This window comes from Ammodytes marinus, assembly GCF_949987685.1.
Source record: "Ammodytes marinus genome assembly, chromosome: 2".
Classification (NCBI taxonomy): domain Eukaryota; kingdom Metazoa; phylum Chordata; class Actinopteri; order Uranoscopiformes; family Ammodytidae; genus Ammodytes; species Ammodytes marinus.
In genome coordinates this window covers 5,252,990-5,277,452 of record NC_137231.1, presented here as the reverse complement: position 1 = coordinate 5,277,452, position 24,463 = coordinate 5,252,990, and the positions used below count along the sequence as shown (strand labels likewise).

The window sequence follows — 24,463 nt, the reverse complement described above, 5'->3', positions numbered from 1 at the left end:
GCATGACAGTCACAGCATCAAGGAAGTTGTTTCATTTTTATTTGGATATATTTCATGAAAGGCTAGCTCTAGATTAGAGAGTACATGTCTGAATGCCATTCTTTAAGTTGGTGAGGCTAACCATGAGATTGGTTTGTAAACTGAATACTTTGTAAAGACAATGTGTGCAGCAAGATATTAAATCACAGGGCGTCAAACACATTGTTATGAAATATAATTACATGTTGTTTCTCTTGCATAATTCCTCTTTTGTTTCCTCGTCAGACGTACGAAGACTCGCTCGTTCGACAACTTGCCCAGCGCATGTGAGCTGGGGAGCTCGCTGGCTCCTAACCGGCGCTCCAGTGACCCCAGCCTCAATGAGAAATGGCAGGACCACCGTCGCTCTCTGGAGCTCAACATGGCGGTGGGGCCTGAGGGCCAGGAGGTGCGGCCTAACGGCATGGGTCCTTACCCGGACGGAGTGGACTCTGAGCTGGACGACAGCCCGCAGCACCAGGGCCCACACGCCCAGCTCACACAGGCAGAGGCCACGGCAGAGGATGCAGAGGACGCAGAGCTCTCTGTGGCTGTGGGCGTGGCTGAGGAACAGATGGAAAACATCCTGCAGGAAGCCACCAAGGAGGAGGCAGGAGCAGATGTCCAGAGAGAGGGCAGTGCTGCTGCGCTCACACACCTCACTCACACTGCTGACACAGAGCTGGAGGCAGAAGCAGAAGGTAAGGAGGACCATCAGTGTGCTAAGGTCAACGGGACTGAGGGCCAGACAGAAGCCTTGGCTAATGGTCACCTTCCAGAAAATGGCCCAAGAGAGGGAGAGGAGGATGAGTCTCCCACTCTACCCACACAGAAGGCAGAGGAGGGGGATCAGGAGCCACCAGAGGCTCTGGTGAAGCAGGATGTAGAGAACTCTAGTGAACAGGAGCAGGAGGAGCTTGCACATGGACCCAGTGAGTCAGACTCAGGTGAGGTTGAGCAGCCTGGAGCCCATAGAACTTTAACTAACGGCTTTGCCGACAGTTCACATGAAGAGCCAGGTGTGGCTGAGCAGAGCTGCTTTGACTCTGAATCCGACCCCTTGGTCCCGGAGAAGGTGGAGCCGGTGGATAAGAGGCCCTCTTTGATGGAGAGCTCCACAGAGACTTTAACTGAAGAGGCCTGCATTAGGCCTGAGCTGCCAGAGCAGCAGCCTGTGTGTCCAGGTCACCCGCCCTGCTCCAGGAGAGAGAAGGGACTGGAGACGGGTGAGCACAGCTTTATCAGAACTTTAAACGGGGGCGTGAAGCGGCCCTCCGTCAGTGCCTTTCAGTCTGTGAGTGGTGACCTGAGCAGGGACGGGCTGTGTAATGGAGACAGCCTGGAGGAGCCTGGTGGAGGAGGCCCTCAGTGGCTCAAGGCAAACGGGGAGAGGGCCCCTCTGAGTAGACAGGTGTCCTTAGCCAGCTGTAACTCCCTGATCCTTCACCCGCGAGGGGGCAGCTGCTCCCATCACCGCTGGTGCCACACCCTGCTGGGCCGGGGGGCGGCCGCCAGCCCCGAGCAGCCGGCCCGCAGCCACCTGGACGACGACGGGCTGACGCTGCACACAGACGTCATCCAGCAGAGGCTCAGGCAGATCGAGGCCGGGCACCAGGCCGAGGTGGACACTCTGAAGAAGCAGGTCCAGGAGCTGTGGAGCCGCCTGGAGAACCAGCAGCACCACGCCGGCTCACACAGAGTCAACGGAGACATGGGAGACGAAGTGGTAAGAGGCTGAGCCGGTACACAAGAGCGCTTGGGGTCAAAATCACTTTTTGTCAAAATCAGTGAGTTTCTCCTCATAATCTGCTACCTGTCCATACTGTGTGTGAGCTGAAAAAGAATCTGGTGTTAATACACAGTCAAGGCTCTGTAAACTGGTAAGTAAACAAAGGGGGCCCTGTGTAGCTAGCAACATGTCTGTTAACAGAGCCTCAGCTGCGTATTAAACCTGGATTTTTTTTCCCAGAGCATTCACAGTACGGAGAAGTAGCACAGTGATTTTGACAACAACCATTCTCAAGAATCTCAGACTCCACCTCTAAATGTAACTGTAGCACAATGCACTGGTGGCGCACTGGTTGAAGTGAGCTTGACTCGTGTTGTCTCCCCATCCTGCAGACCTCAATGACAGACTTTGAGTACAACCTGGACCACAGCTGTTTGTCGCGCTGCAGCACGGAGCTGTTCTCTGAGGCCAGCTGGGAGCAGGTGGACAAGCACGACACTGAGGTGAGCACATGGGCCAAGCTAGAGCGCATTTTAGGAAGGGAATGAACAAAAGTCTTAAAGGTCACCCATTATGCAAAATGCACTGTTTCATGGTTTTTCAACATAACTATGTGACTAGAGACTCCCAAAATATGTAAAAAAAAAACAACCCTCTCACTTTTTCTCAAAAACAGTCAGATTTTATCCCTTTATGTCATCATAAAGGTACGAACACACTGCACATCGCCGCGCGGCGAGTTTCAATAGAAAGTCAATGTATTTCGAGCGGCCGCCGCAGAAGTTGAAAATATTGAACTTTTCGCCGCCGGCCGCCCCGCGATAGCCAATCACCGTCGTTAAGCTCCTCCCGACGTCACTCGGGTGAGTCTGCTGAGCTACAAGACACGTGAAACCTGGCTGGCGGTGCAGTCGGGAAAGGAGGGATAAAGGGAAAAAAGAAGGAAAAGACAGAGAGAGAGAGAGAGAGAGAAAGTTCCAACACATCGATAAAATGTATGACAGCAGTTTAATGAGACACCTTTTAGTAAAAGGAGCAAGGAATAGACTCACATTATAGAAGAGAGAAGGAGAGAAAGCCAGGGAAGATGTACTGCAGATGAGTGAATATGCAGAGACAATAAAAACTAAATACGACAACTGACACTTCCAAACATTTCCCTAAACATCTGAAAATCTGTTTGGGTTTTCTCTACATGTTGATATGCCGGCGTGAATGTGTATATGCACGGCCATCGATACGTGCGTGTGTGTGTGTGTGTGTGTGTGTGTGTGTGTGTGTGGGCGGGTTGTGTGTGTATGTGTGTGTGGGTGCATGTGTGGGTGTGTTTACGAAGCTTGGGTGGCAGGTGGCGGGGAGAAATGTGTGAGAGGTGCAGTGAGACCAATACAAGGGCCGATGGCAGAGATGATGAAGGCAGAATAGCCTACTTCAGAGACGCTCCCAACAAAAACAAATCAGTGAGGATGACGACGATGATGAGAGAGATGTAAATAGCGGGAAGAAACTGGGCGTGCACATTCAATGAGTCATCGGGCGGCGGCCGGCGGCGGACACAAATGAGCCAAAATGACCACGCGGCGCGGAACCTGCGATTCGCGCGGCCAACCGCCGCGCCGCGCTGTGCAGTGTGTTCGCACCTTAAGGGGACAAGCCACGCTCCTAATTTCAAACCTAGCTTAGCACTACCTCCACCTGTGATCGGCACATCCCCAAGTTCTCCTGAATCTAACTGGCTGTTCGATTCAAACCGACAGTTAAATTCAGGGCCAAATCAGAGCAGACTGGGCTTTCTGGAAGGCGGAGCTTAAAGAGAGCGTTTCAGACAGAGGCTGAAAAGAGGAGATTTAGAAATGACACTGAGAAATATAAAGTATTTTTTTTTCAGAGACTAAAAGTTTCCAGTAAAACCCCAAATTACAATTTTTAACCTGAGAATGAGCATAATATGTGACCTTTAAAGAGTAGGCTGTGTGTGCTTGTAGTTTGTGTAGATTGACTGGAGATCTCTTCAGATACGGCAGTTGATGATGGCGGATGGTTGATGGTAGAGGAGAGCTGCTCTGGAGCTGTGAACTGAGATCAGTCTGTACATTTACAGGTGACTCGCTGGTACCCAGACCATCTGGCTGCCCAGTGTTACGGCTGTGAGAGCAGGTTCTGGCTGGCCACCAGGAAGCATCACTGCAGGTAAGCACTGAGGCTCAGGAGCTCCTTCAGTCACTGTCCCTGGCATCAACCAGCCCTGTCTATCAAAGAGATGTCTGCTTCTTCTCTTCTATCCAGATCTTATCAGCTTTTCACTACACATTCCATCTGGAATTCATTTTGATTTCTGATGGGATTTTCTATTGGGATTTTACTTCATTTCATCATTTATTAACTTTAGTTTCTGCAGACCAGAGCTCAAGTTGGTATAAAAGCATTGTTTATTGTCCAGCCTGCTCTGTTCTGCATATGTAAACAGACGCATCTCTTACCGAAAGCAACGTTTTTTAATGTTATCTCAATGTGTCGTAAATATGTTTTGAATGTCCACTCTGATTAGGTAATTTTTATAATAATATACTGTATATGATACTATTATTATATTATATATATGATTTTTTGTTGTGGAACAATGGATCAAGCAAGACAGGTTGGTAGTGAGTGGCAGGGAGAGTTTAGATGTGAGGAGGACAAATGAGAGGAAAACCAAGAGCCATCATCTCTGATGAAATCAGGGCCACCATTATTGACCATGTTACAGTGATATGCTACATTCAGTTAAATGAAAATGTCCTTTAATTCTGTAATGAAATATTGATTCAAGGGAAATCATTCAAACATCAAATATTTGACCGTGGGGTTTCAGTCAGGGCCTTCAGTAGCGAACTCCGACCATTATGCTTAGAAAGCGGCATCATCAATGAAAAACAGCATCACCTACTGCCTAAGTCCCAGCAATAGGCTACAACGACCATAACAAACAAACAAAATGGTTTTAAAACTCCACAAAATAACGTTATCTCTCCATAGATAGACACAGCCAAAAGTAACACTCACCCATCACTTGTAGAGGAAATCCATCCTCAGATCCTATAAGCCATTAAGGCTGTTAAAATCTGTGATGTGCCATGTTCCTTCACAGGTTTAAAAAGCAGACAGGTCCAGCAACATACCGGTAACTTGTTCCGCTCGGTGCTAGCTGTTAGCCAGTCATAGCGTCGTAGTTACAGTCAGTGAAGTGCCTCAAAAAAACGTTGTCAGCCCATCCAGCTTATGTGTAGTATTCCTGTTGAAACTATATTTAAACTATGTTAAACGATCACCTTTAAAAAGCCACGCTAGATGGGCAGCGGGAGCAGTAGGTTGTGTGAAAGCGATGGCCACAGTAGTTCACTCACATCACAATGCAAAAAACCCGCCGAAGTTTCAAACTTCGCTGATGACATCCCGGGGGGCTAGCGGCTGAGATATCGCTGGGCCCTGGGGGCGGGCTGTCACTACACATCAAAATCTGATTGGCTGATGAAACGCGTCAGTCAAAGTTATTATCCAATAGGAGACGGCAGCTTCAATGAAAGACTAGCAATACTTCTAGTGCAGGTCCCGCTGCTCCACATAGCTGTGATGCGTTTAGATCATAGTTTAGATGATATGCCTGGGAAATCCAGCTTAGCCTCACAAAAAATAACTATATTCCAAAAAAAAATTATTATTATTGTAACGTACTGACATTTTTTATTAAATTAGACACATTTAAACACAAGTTAATCCAATTTAAAAAAAAATATATATATATATATATTATTTGGATTTTGACAGGGCCTGCAGAGAAGGCCCTGCTGGCCCTGACGGCCCACCACTATATCTTTAATGAAATGCTACTAGTTGGTGGTGTTTCTCCAGACTGTGTGTCAATGGGACCAGTGTTGAAGCGTGCATGCAGAGTTTTGTTGGTGTGAGTGAGTTGTGGTGTGCGACTGTGCGTGGAAGCATCAGGAGGATATGGTGTGCTTATTTTTCAAGTGTGCAGGACGAGAGCTACTTTTTAGGTTTCTTTCTCATTCTACCAGCGGGTGGCATTTCCTCTTGTGTTATCATTTCCTCATATCACTCTTGTCTACACTTTACTTCCCTTTCTCTGCTGTTGGTTGGATCAAGTTGTTTAACCATTTAGTGGCACAAGTACATTGTCTCCAACTGTTCCGGCAGTTCTTATCCATTTTCTGCCCCTCTCCTCTACAGTGGCAGGGAGCCTGTCCAGGAGGTCTGGTGAGATCCCCAGTCCCCCCCCCCCTCTAACCTGGCATTGCTATAACCTCCTCCTCCTTACCCTTCCTCCCCACTCATTCCCCTTATCCCCCGCTGCTAGCTGGTTCCCCCTCAGTCTGTTGTAGTCGTCAGAAAATGCCCAGGGACACCGCTCTCATTTCTGAGATGTATTGACTTGAATGTGCGTCATGCAGCATCAGTGTGTTTCCATTCAGCATTTTTCTTTTTTTTTTTTAATTGGCTCATAGCGTTAGCCTGGTGAGAGCAGCCTGACCTTGTGAGCTTCAAATTTCTTTCCCTGCCTCACATCAGTCTGGCCCCTTTTCCAATCTCTGTGGAGACGAGCCACGTCAAAACATGCCCGGCCAATCAGAACCTAAACGTTGGTCCCTGTTATAGTGGAAGGCAGCTTCTTATTTATTCATGTAGTCAACAAGCTAGCCCGATGAGCCCAGCCATACCACATGAGCTTATTTGTGGATCCATGTTGACATCACTGACTACATTAACATGCACAGCATATTCAGATTATGGTCCATATTCCGCTGAAGTTTCGGTTCCGGTAGTCTTTTTTTCCGGTTACATTAACACGCACAGCAGCTACGGGGATATTCCTGTACACTTGTCAATCAACATGTTCTGAATAGACCAGCGACTTGGTAGAAGTGCATTTTTTTGGGTAATAATTTCCTTCCCAACCAATAAAAATCTTTATGTCATTATCTTTGCCTTGCTTTGTTTTGTTAGCCAAAATGACACCGCTTCTTTTAAGGAGCCATGTTTACACACTCTAGTCTGCAAATGCAGAAAGAAATGCAGCGAAAAGACCGAGTATTGCTGTGCATGTAAACGTGGTCACTGACTACAAGAAGGAGCTGCATTCCAATTACGGACGGAAAGTGGGTAAGGTCCTTTCTGACAGGAGGTTGGATTGACGACTACATTGACCAATCAGGGGCTGCCTTCCACTAACGGACGGGGCCAGGCCCCTCCCCACGGGGGCTGGAGAAAGCCAGGAGAGGAAGTAATGTGAAGCCTGTAAGATGAGGCTAGTCTCACCAGGCTACATTAGAGTGTGAGCATGGTGCTGTCAGTGGCAGAGCTGGTATGGGAAGAGGGCAGATTGTTATTTCACCTGAATCTAAAACATTTAAAGAAAAAAACAATCCCACACCTCCACCCTCTTCCTACCATGATGCACCTCAGCGCCCTACCCTCCTACCTCCATACCCTCCCACCACCCTACACACCCACCACCCTACACACCCACCTTGGCATGCCGCCCGAACCCAGCCCTCTGCATCTCACCTCCAAGCAGCACAGCATGGTTACTGGAGAATACTCAGTCCACCTGCTGCTGTAAAAGGCTGTAGACTGCCAGTCAATTAGATGTTTTTTTTTATTCGTTGTTGCTGCTCAGGGTGAGTGCAGGCAGGTAGAATTGGAGCACTGTGTGTGTCAGTGTGTGAGCATGGCCTTACATCTGAATCTGAGCATGGGGATCTGAGAGCTTCAGTGTGAGCTGCTTTCCTGTCTAGTGATGATAAAGTGTGTTTCACTGGGCTGAATAATCAAGATGGCCACTGAGTGATAGAGCACCTTCTTCTAACCCGGCATGTAGTTCAATGTCACAACACAGCTGGACTGACAAGCTCCCATTCCTTCTTTCCACCTGTTGAATCAAGCACCATGGACGCATACAGCAACAACACAGACATCATTTCCTGTCATTTAGTTTGCCTACAGACACATCAGAATCATGTTCTTCAAATGTTGTTTAAAGGTACAGTGTGTCATATCGGGAGTATATAGCAGCATCTAATGGTCGGGTTACAGATTGCAACGCTCCCTCCCTTTAGGAGAATTTACAGATCTACAGTGGCCTTCAAGGACAAGAAGCTAGTTACTAAAATCACAGCATCCACCACTGCCTCAAGTGTTTCCACAATATCAAGTGATGAGGTGCAGATGTGTGTTAATTCTTCTGTAGTATAACTTCCTATTCCGGCAAACACCAACTATTTAAAAAAAACTAAACACGCAAGGCCGTTTAGTTTGTCTGTTCTGTGCTTCTGTAGAAACATGTTGATGCCAAATGGAGTCCTCCTATGTAGATGTAAAAGGTAATAAATACCAAACTGTTTAATTTTCAAGCAATTCTTGAGAACGGACAATAAATACTACACACTGTATCTTTAAGCAATCCAGGCAGGTGTTAGCCGGCTAGCTAAAATGGCCCGAATAGTCAAACACTATCCAGTTTGATTTTTATATATTATTCCCCTTAGCCATAGAGCTTTGGACTGTACATCTACAAACACATTAGTGATGTGGTAATAATACACACACACACACACACACACACACACACACACTGTAGCTTATTTTGACTTCTTCTCACATGCTGTACAGTAAGTACACCATCCTGCTGTTGTAAATATGTATAAATCCACAGCTGAAAAAAGTCCACAACAAATACCACCTTTTAGGCCTGTTCCATTTATTTGAACCATGTTTAAAGCTCTCCATCTTGAGCAGGGTTTTTGCCTAGTGCAGTTGTGTTGGAGTGTAATGTTATGAATAGGTAAGTGTAGGTGTAAAGAGGTGTGTCCATGTGAGAGTGCAGCACTGACCTGTGTGTGTCTCCCTGCAGGAACTGCGGTAACGTCTTCTGTGCCAGCTGTTGTGACCAGAAGATGCCAGTGCCAAGCCAGCAGCTGTTTGAGCCCACCCGCGTGTGTAAGGGCTGCTACGGACAGCTGGGCCCGCCTCCTCTGGACCTGGAGCTAGATAAACCAATCACAGCCAGCTCCAACTGACACACCAATCACAGCTAGCTCCAAGCTGAGCGTTACAGGACTGGAGGAGGGCTGAGCCGCTGGCTACAGGCGCACTGCTGAAGAAGAAGAAGAAGAAGAAGAAGAGCGCAGGAGCTACACAGAATGTCCCACAAACTTAATGTGTGTGTATTTGGGTGTGTGCTGCAGATGTGGACTTTAATGTGTATATACAGAGGATGATTCTGAGCGCTCTGAACGATTGCTGTGCACAGGGGCGGCGTGTGAGTGAGTGAGTGTATGTGTGTTTGAGAGAGGGAATGGTGCATCCGCCCCCCCACCCCAAAGGATTGTGTCAGTGACGGCACAGCTTTGGAGGCCAGAGGAGTGAGAGTGGACATCCTGGTGCAGACAGAGGAGGTCTCTCAGAGGACTTTGAATCTTTGAATGGTTTCTCTTCATCAGACTCCTACAGTACCATCATCTCCCTGCTTGGACTCCAGTGGGTGTAAGATCAGGAGCCAGGTGGAAAAACCTCTTGGCAATCATGAGAGCGAGTCCCTTTAGAAGCTTTACAAGTGTCTGGACAGCTGATGCTAACACGTGTTCAAGGAAAAACTTAAGTGGTCAGTTCACCCCAAATGACAAAAAAAGAAGCATTTGTCTTCATTTACCTCTTGATTTCTCCTAACCATGTATTTACATTTAATGCAGTGGATGTGATTTGAATAAGGGCTACAACTATTACTTTGAAAAAATCTGCAATAATTTTTTTATCAAGTCATAGTTTTTCCTGTGTGTGTGTGTGTAATATATATATATATATATATATATATATATATATATATATATATATATATATATATATATATATATATATATATATATATATATATATATATATATATATATATATATATATATATATATATATATATATATATATATATATATATATATATATATATATATATATATATATATATATATATATACACACACACACACACACACACACACACACACACACACACACACACACACACACACACACACACACACACACACACACACACACACACACACACACACACACACACACACACACACACACACACACACACACACACACACAATATCAAAAACGACTGAAATTTGATTAATTTTGATAATGTGTATGACAAAATGTAGTCCCCAGTACAGGCCTTCGTCCAAAAACAACTAAAAATAGTGTTTTAATAGTTTTAAAATGACTGTCTGTCTGGTAGAATGACTGTCTGTCTGGTAGCCAGCCATCTCCAGGCAGCTTTTACATCTGAGATTGAGGTTTCTCTTCCAAAGGAGAAATGATGACATCACTATGACATAAATGATCATATTCTTTTCTGACTTGGCAGAGCTCCTCTAGAGCCACAGAGGCACAGCTGTTTTCACAGGCTGAGTAGCACTGATTGCCCCCTGGCCAGTCCCCATTACTCTGGAAAATCCTAAATTGTCTATTTTAGGTGAACTGACCCTTTTATTGCTGTGCTCTGGGCTGAATCTCAACTCTGCGTATCTGCTTGCTTTTTGGTTTGGCGAGTTTCTTTTCTCAGCTTTTTTTACCCAGAATGGCACAAACGTGTAGGTGTGTGCGTATGTATAGCTGATTGACAGGTGAATACAAAAAAAGGTAAAGATACTAATCATTTTGTCAGCATCAGGTTTGACTTTGGGGGTAACGTGTGTTAGATTCAGCCCAGAGAGCAGACTGGATGTTGGAATCCTAAAGCTTGAGGACATTTCTGCCCCAGAACAGCTAACTCCTTTTCAATGCTCATCTGTACCACAGTGAGGAGGTTTGTGAACACAGCCAGCCGGTGGGACTGTATTTAGTGATGGACACTTTAGAACGTGCAGCCCTTTAACAGCTGATAGCTGACTGGCTGACTGAGTCATCTCTCCTGTTAGCCGTACCATCATGCCCCCTCATTCTTATTATTTTTTACCCAGCAGGCACTGGGATCTGGATGTCTTGCTCCCTTTCATGTCCTTCAGTGGAAATCACAAGTGAATCGGACACGTTTAAACTTCCATAGTCGAATTCTAAAGATGGAATGAGCGGCACGACCTCACTTGTGATCTGCACTCTGATTGGCTGATAGATGGAGCAGAGCAGTGGCAGTAGAAAGGGCTCTTATTTCTCAAAAGTCTGTAACTCTCCACTCATGAAATATGTCAGAGAAGCTTCACTGAGACACCCGCTCTGCCTGACAACCATTCAATGACCTCCTTGCACACACACACATTCTTTTTTTGTAAAATAAATGAATAAAATAATATATTCAGATACCTATATAGCATTTAAGAGAAACATGTATATAATCCTTAAATAGTGGCTCACTTAATTAGTCACCAAAATTATTATTATTTTTTTTTATTTCTTTATTCATTTCAGGAAAAAAAACATATATTTTGCAACCTGTTTTGAAGATAAGAGTTTTTGTTTGTTTTTTTAAATAGAGAAGCAGGGTGTCCTGTTTTGATGTGGTTTGCCCCTTTGAAATGCTTTGATTTAATTTATTATCATTATATCCAGACAATTCAATTTGCCACGGGATAATCAGTGTTTATGAGCTTGAGAATGAGAGAGAGAGCGTTATGATCTGTGGCTCGTCATGTCTGATTGGTATCGGCCAATCACAGAGCAGGATTTAGTAGATGGAACAATCCCTGACTATGAGGGGGAAGAAGGGTGAAGTCAAAGGTGACATCTAGCATTAGTTCACCTGTGGTGATCTCTTGTTGAAATGCAAAAGCAAAAAGACAGAACGAGTGTTTGTAGCCAATGAGACGCCTATGCACTGAGAAGAACAGTGGTCCAAAACAAGCAACCTGAACACACAAACATTACTCCATTCAAACCCAGCTACAAACACTACCTCTATTTGTACACACACACACACACACACACACACACACACACACACAGAGACACAGAGAGAGAGTTACTAGTTGCTTTTCACTTTTACATCATCAAGAATGGCCTTTGTTGGTATTGGTGAACCGTCTCCGTTAATCAAAGGTACAGCAGACAGGTGCAGACTTCCCTCTTTAATGGAGACTTTATTTTGGAGCCTGCCAATCTTTTTATTCCTAATCATGTCAGCAGATGGCCCACGTGTGCTTCATACAGACACACAGTGACACATTGTTGCCTATAAGAGGAAAGAACACACCAATACAAGTATGTGTGATTTGACAACTACCATTAAACCACAGTGGAGCTGTTGTATTAGCTGATCCTCTCCTGATGTGGTGGTAGGATGAGCAGATATTTTCTGTGCTCAGAACAACAACAGATTTTCAAGTGTTGTTCCAGTCAGCCCTGGCCATTCAAACAGAACAGAGCACTAGTAGTTTTTTTGGCCCCCTCATAGATGACAATTGAATATTTACAAAAAGCACTTGAACACGCGTTGTTATGGGTGACTACTAGAGTGTCCTTAGCTTCACCTGACCCACCATTCATTACTGATTGGATTTCTTCTAGGTGGTATCAGTGCAGTTAATGTGCAGGCAAAAGGAAATGTTCTCTCATCTACGGAGATAAACTGGAATATATGACTCTACACCTTAAGACTGTTTATGGTGCTGATGTTATTCAAGATCAATGCTCCTTTTTAACACACGATTTATTCCATGGCTTTACACTCCTCCCAAATGTATATGCCTATGCCCCTAACTATTGAAACACTTCACAGCTCATGATCTCTTTAAGTACAGAGCATCAACACAGGACTTAAGTTTGATGCTGATGGCTAAACGGCCCTGTATCATTTGTGTCCCCGCTCTGACACTGTGTTTTCACCACCGTCACAGGCATGTGGGACGCCACGCTTGTCTCTTAAAACAATCCATGAATGTGAACTGTCCCAACAACAAACAAAAAAAAAAGGCTATTTTTTGCACATGACATTAAGAAGACACTGCCACTGAGTGCATAGAGAATAACAACTGAAAGCATGCTGTGCTTTTCAGTATTGTTACGAGCATGATGAATATGTGTGTGTGTGTGTGTGTGTGTGTGTGTGTGTAGGCGGATTGGCTAACGTGATGAACAGCTCATCACTTAACACACATGTTGCTAGGATGATCCTTTGCTGTTTTTTTCTTAGTTCTTTTTTTTCTTTCCCTCTCAGTCTGCATATGTTGTAGTTCTCTCTCCACTCACACTGACGCGCTCTACCAGAGGCGTCGCTGCAACGGCCCAGTTATCACTCCATGTGAGTGTGTGTGTGTGTGTGTGTGTGTGGATGCATTGAGCATTGGTGTGACTGTGTGTGTGTGTGTTTGTGTGTCTCCTACGGTGGAGACTGGTGCCAAGCAGTTTTATTACGGGTCTCTGACAAAGGGATCACTCTTGCTTTTTCTTTGGATTTTCCTCGTCTCTCTCCCCCTTCTGTTTGATAAGCACTTTGAACCTTCTCGTCTGTCAGAGGAGTGTGTAGCTGTACATAGCAATTCTCCTGTAACAACAAGTGCTCCTTGTTCAGTCTGAATATTTTGTTTTTGTTGGATTTACTTTAAAGAGCATTACATTGTTGTAGAAATTAAAGGAGAAATAAACTAGATGAACCTACTATGTTGTCTACGTATATCACCTCATTACTCATGCTCTCACTGATCTCACAGGGGAAAAGATCGGCCGCCACACACACACGCACACACACACACACACACACACACACACACACACACACACACAGGCGGGCTGTACTATGAGGCAAACCAGGCAATTGCCTGAAGCCCAGGGAACCCCCAAAATGCCCTCTTTATATTTTGTCCCCATATTTATTGTTTTCTTTATAAAGATCTCTTTACAAAAGTATCATCATGATGTCTAATTACTCACGTTTTGACGGTCTTTCTGCCAACCGTGCACTACAGTCTGCACTACACGTTTACGGCGTAAAATTCAAAAGAGTATATGGCGGGAGAAGATGGGGAGATACGAGATAAACAGTGGCGTATTTAGCCATTTGGGGGCTCCAGGCGAACAGTCATTTGGGGGCCCTTGCATCTACCGGTCTAATGTACGCATAATGAGATGATACTGCATACAAACTATACATACAATGCGGACTGAGGTTTCGCTTGAAAATAACGTTATTTCAAGAGAGTTGCTAATGCTCATGAACTTAGTGGCAATAGTTCTTGCTCCACTAAACCTGATTATTAGCCAACTGTTACAGCTAGTGAAGCTAACAGAATGTAGCATACTCCCCCTAATAACACAAGGTTTTTCGTGTGCTCTGTCGAAATAAAGTTGGTGTTTTGTCCGCTTTCATTCTCAGATATGAACTGATTTAGTGCATTGATGCTATGAAACGGTGAATACAATTTTACAACGCAAGTTTATTAACAACCACAACACTTTTTTTCAACCAAACATGTTGCTTGTTGTATGTAATTACTCCTAGCGACCAGTGGTTGTAGTAATGATTGATGGCCACAGGAGGACGCCTGCACACTGCACTAACGCTCTGAATAGGATTTAAAGATGAAGTAAGTGATTGATTTAAGTTTAATATAAGTGTGAGATCGCTCTTTATTCGTACAGTGATCACTTATATAGTGTGCGCGTTTCATAAAGCCCATCTCTCAGACAGTCACTCACTCTGCATGTAATCGGCAAATAAACTTTTCGGGGATCCCGAAACTGGTATCCAATCAGAAGAGAGAACGCTACAAACCGGCACCCGTCTCAGTGCCGGTGCACGTGCAGAGTGACAAATGGGTGAATGTGTATGCGCCTACAATGTTATATCACACTTATTACATGGCACTTTGAGAATCAAAGTAATTTTATTCGGTAATAAACGGGATGCTTGTCGGTCTTTATTTCTAGCAAGTGACCCGTTCGCTATACTTTATCCCTTACTTATGGATCTGAGATGATGCTAGATAACTCGCTGCTTGAAGACCGCATTGCATTAATGTGGTGATGTAGGGACGAGGGAGGGGACCGCTAACTGCAGTAACTGACAGGAAGTTAGCTAAACTGACCATTCTGCATACTGAACCTTTAAAGGTGCAGTGTGTAATATGACATCATCAAGAAAATTCTAGAAAGTTCTAGAATGCAACACTCCCTGGGTAACCCCAGCACTTTTGAATAATAACAGAAGCTACAGTGGTCTTCAAGGACAAGAACAATTCTAAATTCTAAACAATGCACCTGATGACTTTCCAACCATGACGCTTCCAACATGGCGACGCCAATGCCTTGGTCCAAGGTATGGAGAAATATGGACATATATGAGACCCTTTCTAAGGGGAAAAAAAATATTCTAAATTTTTTTTCAGCTATTATGCACTAAATCAAAAGCACTTATGGATATTATAATTATCTTCTACAAAGTCTGCTAGGAAATAAAACCCAAAATTCTACACACTGCAGGTTTAACTGATTACCTCATTGCGGCCACATGATGGCAGTAAAGAGGCGTCATTATAAAGAGATTTATGTCTTATTGAAACAAGTTCCTCTCACTGAAAATAGACAAACAGTTCTTAAACATCCGGCAAATATAGATATAATACATTTTTCCTTCATAATTTTTTCATAGATTAATTAAAGAGAAATAATTTTTATTACATTTGTCTTTATCAAGTGTGTGTGAATGTGTTTAAAATTGTATTTAATAAACTTGTATTTGTATTTAAACTGTTTATTCTTGAGATGTTGATATGTAAACTTTGTAATTACTTAAAGCCACTACGAGTAACATTTAAATATCTTTTAAACAGCCTCACGTTTCCTCTGATAATCATAAATTACCTTTAACAGCAAACGAGACCATCAGTGCAAAGAAAGACGTTTTATATAGTTTTTATTACTGCATTTGGTCTGGTCGCACACCCAGTCCGATTTTCGGTTTGTGCATGCAGGCTCTATGGTCACATATCCATATTGGTCGCAGATTTCAGTGTGGCGCAGCAACGCGATTTGAGAAGCCTATCCCTCCAGGTGAGGGAAGGGGAGCGGGAGCCTTGTTTGAGACAGTTATTTGTCGTCATAATGACTGATAACGGGGCTGAACCATCAAAGAAAAAAAAAGAAAATGCAATGAAGAAAAGCTAAAAGGGAGAGTGATAGACGGGCGGGAGGAGGGCGTTGCCAAGCAACGTGTTCACAATTTCATGGGAGCGAACTAGACTGCAGTGTTTACTCCTAAATGAATGAGCGGTAGCCTACTAAAACAAAGTTTACTTTGCTTCACCATCATCAGATGACCATTATTCATCTGAAATAGTCATTATTTACAACAACATAAACACATTACCTAATCGTGATCCATACAAACTACAGTCTCTCGTTCATTCGCTTTCTGTGAGGACACGGAATCTTTCAGCTCCGCTCATTGCAATCAGGTGTGTGTGGCACTGACTGGCATTAGTTGATGCAGAGTCACTAACCACTCTCACGGAGCCGAAAAGAGTCCGTGCCCTCACACTTTCAACACACGGACATGCACTAAATACTGCGTCCTAATCATTTGACACTCGCACGGCCGGCACACGCTAGAAAACAGCTTTACGACAGCTGGCGTCGTAAAAATACTACCGCTTTTGTCCAAAGGGGCCGCCAACTGACAAAGTTACTCATAGTGGCTTTAAAGAGTAACTGCACACTTACACTTGGTTTTTTAGAAAGAATCTGAATTAAATTATTTTGTTGTTAAGGACCACATGCTAGTGTTAATGTTGACATTTTTTTAATGTGTTAAACTTCGGCATTTTAACACATTTTTTGTTTTTCAAAATGACTTTAGTGTGCTACCTTTTCAGATCCATACAAATACCTACCCTAAGAACACCATACCCACTGTCAAACATGGTGGTGGGAACCTAATGCACCAAGATTTCATCAGGCAGTTGGCAGAGAAACTCGGCCTTGGGCACCAGTGGACATTGTAGCAGGACAATGACCCAAACCACACACTAAAAGTTTATCTGTTTGTGAGATAGTTGTCTGGATGAGTAGCTCATGAGGATAGAAGCTTGCATTGGGAGACCAGGAGTTATGAGTTCCAGTCCTTAGACAAACTATTTAAAAAAAAGTGTTATAATGGAGTCTTTTACTCATGTACAGTCATTATGAAACGTAACACATTCCTCGACACACTGTAATTTTTCCAATCTAAAACCCAAAGAAATACAATTGTCCAGAGAAATGTTCCCAGCTCAGTCGGTAAGAAGACTACCCTGGTGACCGAAAGGTTGATTGTTTGAAACCTCATCAGGACAGAATTTTTCAAGTCAAATACCCAAATGAAGAAATAAAATCGCCGGAGAAAGCTTACTAGTTTGAACAGAGAAGTAGCTCAGTCTGATAGCGGAAGCTCTGAAGACCCAGAGGTTGTGTGTTTAAACCCTTCTCCGGGAATTTTTAAAAAGTCCCAGTGCCAAAGCACAGAAATAAGAGCGTCCAGAGAAAGGGTTCCTGTGTGAATTGTCTCGATGGCGTAGAAGGTCTTCCTGGAGCCATGGAGGGATGCAACCTCGTGGTGACTGGTTCAAATCCCACTGGATAGCACTCCATTTGGAGGCTAAGTGACACTTTGAAATGGGAGGTTTGCATCCCAAAGGTTGAATGTTCAAATCCCATTCTGCCAATGTGGAATTTTTCAACTTCAATATCCTAAGCACAGAGATGAAAGCACAGTCTAGAGTCGACTGAGAGCTAGCTCAGTCTGACAGCGGGAGCCCTAGAGACCCAGAGGGTTTGTGTTCAAACCCTTATCTGGGCATTTTTAAAAAGTCCCACCGTCAAAGCACTGAGATAAGAGGGCGCAGAGAAAGGGTTCCAGTACGAAGGGTATTCGGTAGCGCAGGGCAGATTTGGGCGGTAGAGGCGATGCATGTTCAAACATCGCCACTACATGTCTGGTTCAAATCCCACTGGCAACACTAGAGCCTGGATGACTGAGTAGTGGGAATATAATAAAAAATTCATTCCCCATCCGGGCCTTTCTGAGAGGAAAAGAGGGGGGTTATGAGACCAAACAATGTGACCAGCAGGAGTTTTACTGAGGAGTAGGGTAGCATAGGAGAGTGATCGAGGGAGGAAACGACATGCTCACCAACCCCAAAGGAGTTTGTTTGAGAGAGAACGAGAGTGATGGAGAGGACCCCTGATGAGCATTAATTACTCTCTTGAAGTAACGTTACTTTAAATAACATCCGCATTGTATGTATAGTTTGTATGGAGTATCATCTCATTATGCGTACATTAGACCGGTAGATGCAAGGGCACCCAAATGACTGTTCACCTGGAGCCCCCGATGGATAAGTTCGCCAATGCGCGCACACACACACACACACACACACACGCACACACACACACACACACACACACCAGAAGAAAACGGTCACTTCAGCATCATCATGTTTAATGCATGTACTGGTATACATCTCTAAAAATTAAGGAAATCTTAAGTTACTGTCTAACACCAATGTCTACTTAGTAAATGCAAATTCAAGTGAATACATGATACAGAAAAGAACAACCAAGAGAGAGAAAGAAAAAGCATTGCTCTAAGTAACTCATGCTCATTGATAGAGGTGGTCTCAGTGGCTCCTCTTGACAATAACTACACTTCAAATCACTGCACAGAAACGAGACATCTGTACCATAGGCAGCAGCAGCAGCAGCAGCAGTGGAGGAGGCAGGCTAAGAGCAAACCAGGTCCGGCATCAGAGGCAGAGCTGCGGGTTTGCTCCATCTTGGGTTTGCCAAAAAAACAACACAAAGAACACTTGGAGCCAGAAACATTGCTTAATAATTGTTTTTACAAAGTATGGCCGTACGACAATTGTCGACAAAGCAATCATATGCAGTTATATATATAGAAAGGCTATTGAGTCAAGAGGACCGTGCATATGATCCAAAGAAAGAAGACTGGTCCAGTTCTTAAGTCCTGCTCAGATCCAATCTCCGTGTGCAAAGTGTTGCCTCCTCACACCTCGGCCTCAGCGCGATGTATCAACGAGTGATCAAATGTTGCTTTGAAGAAAACCTCACCTGACATTTTTTTTGGGATTCTGATGAAATGCTGATATTGTATTTCTTAACCGACGACATAGTTAATCTCCCTGCAACATCTTTAGAAACTCATTTATTAAAAAAAATAGACGTCTTTTACCAGCCCGACTGTTCCCTTTTATCTATAAAAACTCACCCAGCAATATTTACATCTTATAAATTAGATTCTCTTCCATCCGTATAGAGCAGCGGACCACCTGCAGACAACTCTACTGCGTGGATCTCTCCCATGAAAGCACAAGTCACAAATTGTCTGTGCAGTTTGATGCATTGGTCTAGGACTGACACTGAACTATGTACAGGCAATGGGTCAGCGGGCAGCCTGAGTGATGTGTATGTGTGTGTGTGTGCGTGTGTGTGTGTGTGTGTATGTGTGTCTCGGTGTGCTTGCACTCATGAATGTAGGGTTTTCCAAAGTTTCTCCCATCAGAAGCAGCGTAGAGATGGACTCACACCGAGGACTGATCCCACACCTGCAAGACAAGAGCAGGGACAAAGAGTCACGTTAACAATGCTAATCAATTAAAAAGGTCCAGCTTTTTGTAAATGAATCAACACCTTTCTCACATCAGAACAACTTTTCTCCCTTAATAAGAACTCCCCCTTCGGGAAGAACATTTATATGTTTTACAATGTGTTGGTCTATCCCTCTCCTGTCTGTGGCTCTCATTCCTAAAGTAGATGTAAACATCTTTAGTAATGAGTCGCAGATCAAAAGTTTCACTACTAAAATAACTAAACAGAAACTATAACCGATGGGCTCTGTAGTTTTTGGGAATGGGTGCAAACGCAAACCAAATGTTTAGAGTTGGAATCTTCCTGTGTCATGTTACAGAATATTTTATTTTTCATACAACAGTGTAAGTTTACCACCCACCCCCCCCAGACTGCAGGAAGCCCCATACAGTACCTTGTTAACAGGGGCGAGCTGTGTGCGGACCGACCCTGCATGCAGTCGGCTGCTGTCCCCAAACCTCCCCGGAGAGCGCTCTCTGCGACTGTCCAGCACTCTGCCTGGAGACTTCTCCCTGTCCAGGGGCCTGGCTGGAGACTTGTCCCGTCTGAACTCGGTGCGTCCCTCCCTGTAGCGGTGTGGGGTGCTGGGCTCACGGTGCAGCCCGCCGTCATGGCTGCCGGGGCCCGACGTCAACCGCTTGGTGATGTGCTCTGTGTATGTGGGAGGGCCTCGCTTACTGGGACTACTGAAGAACACACAGCAGAGAGGGGGGGGGCTCACATCAGTGTCAATGACATTAGGAAACCAAACTGTCTTTAATAGTCAGGACCCCGACAGTCGCAAAATGTGGTTATGAAACAAAGATCATTCTATTAGAGCTATATGGGGGTGCTGATTGTCTGATTGATGGTATCACTTGGTTTCTCCCACAAAATCATGATACATCACCTATCGTGGTCTAAATATCGGCCGATTATACAGTTTGACAATAACTCGTTGGTGTCCTTGAAAATATCACGGTGGTAGAATTAGTCAAGCTTACAATTAATTCTCATGGCAAGTCAAGAAAACAAACTGTAGTTGGGTGTTTCAGCCCCTTTGTCTGGGATGGAAAGAATGGAAGCCAATGTCGCTAATGAGAATATGGCAAGACAACCAGATTCGACTCTGTAAACACCTCTAGTCTTTAAGAAACCAGAAGGAAATCTGATGTTTTTCCAGCAGATGGCGGTGTTGGCCTTTTCTGATGAAAAAGCAAGACTAGTAGACCCTTATGGTGTTTTTCACCTATTGATTTGAACGGACGGTTCACTATAAAATGTGTGTGGTTGGTATTCAAGTGTTTCTAATCCACCGACTCACTACACTACTAATACTGTTTTATTTCATTTTCTAAACTATAGAAGAGGAGAGCTGACCCTCTGCTGGAGCCCGTCCTCTGCAGCTCTCCAGACTCTCGGATCAGGCTTCCCTTACAGCAGATGACCCTCAGCTTGTTCTGGTAGGAGGAGGCCAGGTAGATGGCCCCGGAGGAGATGGCTGGGCCCAGGTAGCGCGGGCTGGGGATGTCCAGGTGGGCCAGTACCGTGGGACTGGGGAAAGACAAGACGTGGTTAATTAAACAAAAATCACCCAAAGCAAAGTGTTATGTTTTTGACACATTTTAGTGGGAGGTCTGTCTCACCCCAGAGAAGCATGTCCCTGAACCTCGATGACGTCCAGGGAGTTGAAGTAGGTGACAAACAGGTAGGGCTCTCTGTAGGCTGGAGAAGGGGACAATCATAAAGATAGTATACATGCTGATGCTACTACATTGCTTCTATCTGTGTTGATGCAGCATGAAGCAGCAGGAGTGTCAAAGTGTATTTACCAAAAGACAGAGGCAGACGGCTCCACTTGATGTCGTCCGTGCGGCTTCTCCGTCCGTACATGTCCACAAACACTCCAAACTCTGTCACATAAACAAAGCTTATTGTACTGTCCTCTGTGTGCCTTCTACTGGGGCTAACTTCACCACAGGCCATGGAACTACTTTTCATTTATCTCTACTTCAGTCCATTTAGTTCTGGGTATGTTTGACTTTTAATCCACTACATATCACAGCAAATATCTACATTTACATTTTTACTTTAATAGCGGACTTGGTCCATCGAACCAACCAATTTCAATGAAAGACTTTCAAAGGTATGAGCGGTCTTTGTTATTCTGCTTAATGGCATTCAACTATGCAGGCCAACCGTGAAGAAAACCTCATTCTGATTTACACAGCCTGATTCCAAGTGTGCACTGTGTCACAGAGGTTAAACACAATAGGAACATTTAACCTTTAAAATAATTGACATTAGATTGTTTGCCAGTGTTACCAGTATATACAACAGGCACACTTGATGATACTCTATACATCTGTTGAATTAGAGAATACATTGGGCAAGAACTTTTTTACTTCAAGTATATGTAAAAGCAAGTAAATTCTTACTTTTGCTCAAGTACTAAGGTTAAGGCGGTCCTTTACAAGAGTAAATCATTCTCTGTTTATTTGTACTTTTACTTTAGTTAAATGTTTGGTGACTCTGTCCACCACTTAAACCAGGACGAGTTGGGGGTGTCACTAACAGGGAATGTAAAAAGAATTGTCACCCATCGTAATAAAGTACAATATAGTAAACATCACAAACCATGGAAATAGAATTATAGAAGAAAGAAATATTTAGCATTTGTTGTGGTCACACTGGAAGTTACTGGCTTTACACCGATTGTCTTTACTGTTCTTCTTACACATGACCACACCAAAAACACTTGACCATGTCGTGTTGTAATCAGAAAAGCATGTTAGTAAAAAGGGCACCGTGAAAGCACAGCAGGTACTCCTCCTTGGCCATGTTGCTGGCCACCTGCATGATGGCGATGGGGAAGCAGTGAGACGAGGCAGCAAACACCGCCGAGGCCAGGGACACGTCGTTCTTATCCAGGAACTCTGCAGGGGGGGGATGGGGGGGGGCGGGGAGGGGGGAGGGGGGGAAACAGAGCAAAAAGACACTTAAGAGATCTGGGGTTTAATAAAGGAGCAGCACTTTAATATTGTCTGATGAGTCGTAAAAAATGCCATCCTGTGATTGTCTTTCAGCATAACTAAAAGTGTGTGTATGAAATGCCTCTGCAAGAAACACAGAGACAAAGGGACGGCTGGTGTTGTGTTTGTGTTGTTGTCATGGTTTTCTAAAAAAGAAAAAGAGAAAAAGAAAAAAACAGCGCTATTCTCCTGGTTGCCCTCACCCTCCAGCACAAACTGCTTCATCTCGATCTCGTAGAACTTGTTGGTTCCGATGATGATGCTGTAGCTGGTCAGGTGGACGCAGCTGCACGGCTCCAGTGTTTCTATCTCCTGAGAGGTGAAGAATACACACACAGGCTGGCAGGTTATTTTTGGTGTTATTTTCATTCTTTTGAAGTCTCCAGAATGCTGGAAACAATGGTTGCGTTCCGAATTGCATACTCTTTCTTTTTTCTTTTCTACATACTACATCCGACGATAAAAAGAATCTAGTTAGGATGCAGTACGCATACTATTAGGACATACTTTACTCTCTTATTTCATCATAACATTGCGCCTTGATCTTGCCTTTTGCTTTTATATCCGTCGCATCCCCGTTTGTTTTCATATGGATGCTTCGTCGATGTGACGTCACTTCACGTGCGCACTGGATTGTGGGTCAGAATCGTCCAAATAGGATGCACTTTTCAACACTAACAATCTTGGCCGCATGAAGTAGGACATCCGGGTACTTCTAACCATCCTAAATCTGGCCACAAGAATCGGGACATCCTAAATCTTTTTTCTACATACTATATAGTAGAAAGTATGCGATTCGGAACGCAACCAATGTCTTTGTCGAAGCTCAAATTCTTTGGTAGTACTTGTGGAGTGAGAGTGAGACGGAGAGAAAGAGAGACTGCAGAATGTTTTGGAATTGGAGTGCTGGGTTTGTGTGCTGGTTGTTGACATCAACCCACATTATCAAGCATATAGTATATCAAAGGCCAACATTGATTTCTGGAGCCAAAGTTTGTGCCCCCCTGCGATTAGGGTAATGACCGCAAAATAGATTTGTTCTGACGCTGCCTTCGAATAGAGACACAATGTAGCATAGTGTTTAGCGCCACTATATTAAGGATGTAATGGAACCAACAGGTCATACTCACCTTACGAATGCAGTATTTGTTGAGATTGTCGTTGTAGCGCAGAATGGTTATCTTGTTTGGCATTGCGGCACATATACAAGGTGCGTTGTCTATCTGTAATGAGGTTACACATCACCCATATATAGGAGGTTACATATTACCGTATAACAGCAAAAGGAAGCGCTTTAAAGTTTAACATGTGTGGCGTTTTCAGAAGACGTACTCTCCCAGCAGCAAAGAGGTGGCAGCCCTTCACTGTTTCAAAGATGTATGGGCCCAGTTCAGACTGGCTGGGCATGTGGGACTGGGCCAGGGACTGTTTCACTCTCTTAATCTCCACCAGGCACAATGCCCTTTCGTCCCCTGCAACACACACACGCACACGCGCGCACACACACACACACACACACACACACACACACACACACACACACACACACACACACACACACACACACACACACACACACACACACACACACACACACACATTTAGAATGGCCTTTCAAAGTGTTTGACGGTGACATATAATTACAGTGCCTCAATTAAAGGTGGTATCAGTGATTCTGGAGAAGGATTGTTGTCAAATTCCCTCCTTGTCAAAATGACAAGGAGGGAATCTCCTCACAATCTGCTACCTGTCCATACTGTGTGTGCTCTGGAAGGAAGATAGTGTTAATACTCTGTAAAAAGGGCATGTTGCTAGCTACGGTGGGTCCCTCTTGTTTATATTCACTTTGTTTACATACCAGTCTACAGAGCCCATGCTGTTTATTGTTTATTAGAAGACTTTGTCAGGGCACGCACAATATGGACAGTTAGCGGATAGCATGGAGTTATTCACTGATTATGACAACAAGCATTCTCCAGAATAGTAGACACCACCTTTAAACCATTTACTTATAGTGGCAGCGGGTTATCCTCTTTCTAATGTATTAACTATCCCCCCCCCCCCT

General features: G+C 44.2%; 2 protein-coding genes across 3 annotated transcripts in view; one reads left to right on the top strand and one right to left on the bottom strand.

Annotated features, from left to right (window-relative positions):
• mtmr3 (myotubularin related protein 3) overlaps positions 1–9,615 on the top strand; it is a 29,037-nt gene extending 19,422 nt beyond the window's left edge. Inside the window, exons 17-20 of one of the 2 annotated variants that reach the window (XM_080045741.1) lie at positions 265–1,744; positions 2,140–2,250; positions 3,849–3,937; positions 8,658–9,615. In XM_080045741.1, the coding sequence (XP_079901867.1) occupies positions 265–1,744; positions 2,140–2,250; positions 3,849–3,937; positions 8,658–8,823 (1,846 nt within the window). In that variant the 3' untranslated portion in view covers positions 8,824–9,615. The remainder of the gene's footprint in view (positions 1–264; positions 1,745–2,139; positions 2,251–3,848; positions 3,938–8,657) is intronic. The other variant, XM_080045742.1, reaches the window with a different exon arrangement.
• A 9,705-nt stretch (positions 9,616–19,320) lies between these two features.
• citb (citron rho-interacting serine/threonine kinase b) overlaps positions 19,321–24,463 on the bottom strand; it is a gene marked incomplete at both ends in the record, with an annotated part of 55,203 nt that continues 50,060 nt past the window's right edge. The window contains 9 exons of the mRNA XM_080048926.1: positions 19,321–19,344; positions 19,782–20,073; positions 20,747–20,920; positions 21,013–21,091; positions 21,199–21,279; positions 22,174–22,302; positions 22,602–22,710; positions 23,529–23,621; positions 23,731–23,870. Of these exons, the coding sequence (XP_079905052.1) occupies positions 19,321–19,344; positions 19,782–20,073; positions 20,747–20,920; positions 21,013–21,091; positions 21,199–21,279; positions 22,174–22,302; positions 22,602–22,710; positions 23,529–23,621; positions 23,731–23,870 (1,121 nt within the window). The remainder of the gene's footprint in view (positions 19,345–19,781; positions 20,074–20,746; positions 20,921–21,012; positions 21,092–21,198; positions 21,280–22,173; positions 22,303–22,601; positions 22,711–23,528; positions 23,622–23,730; positions 23,871–24,463) is intronic.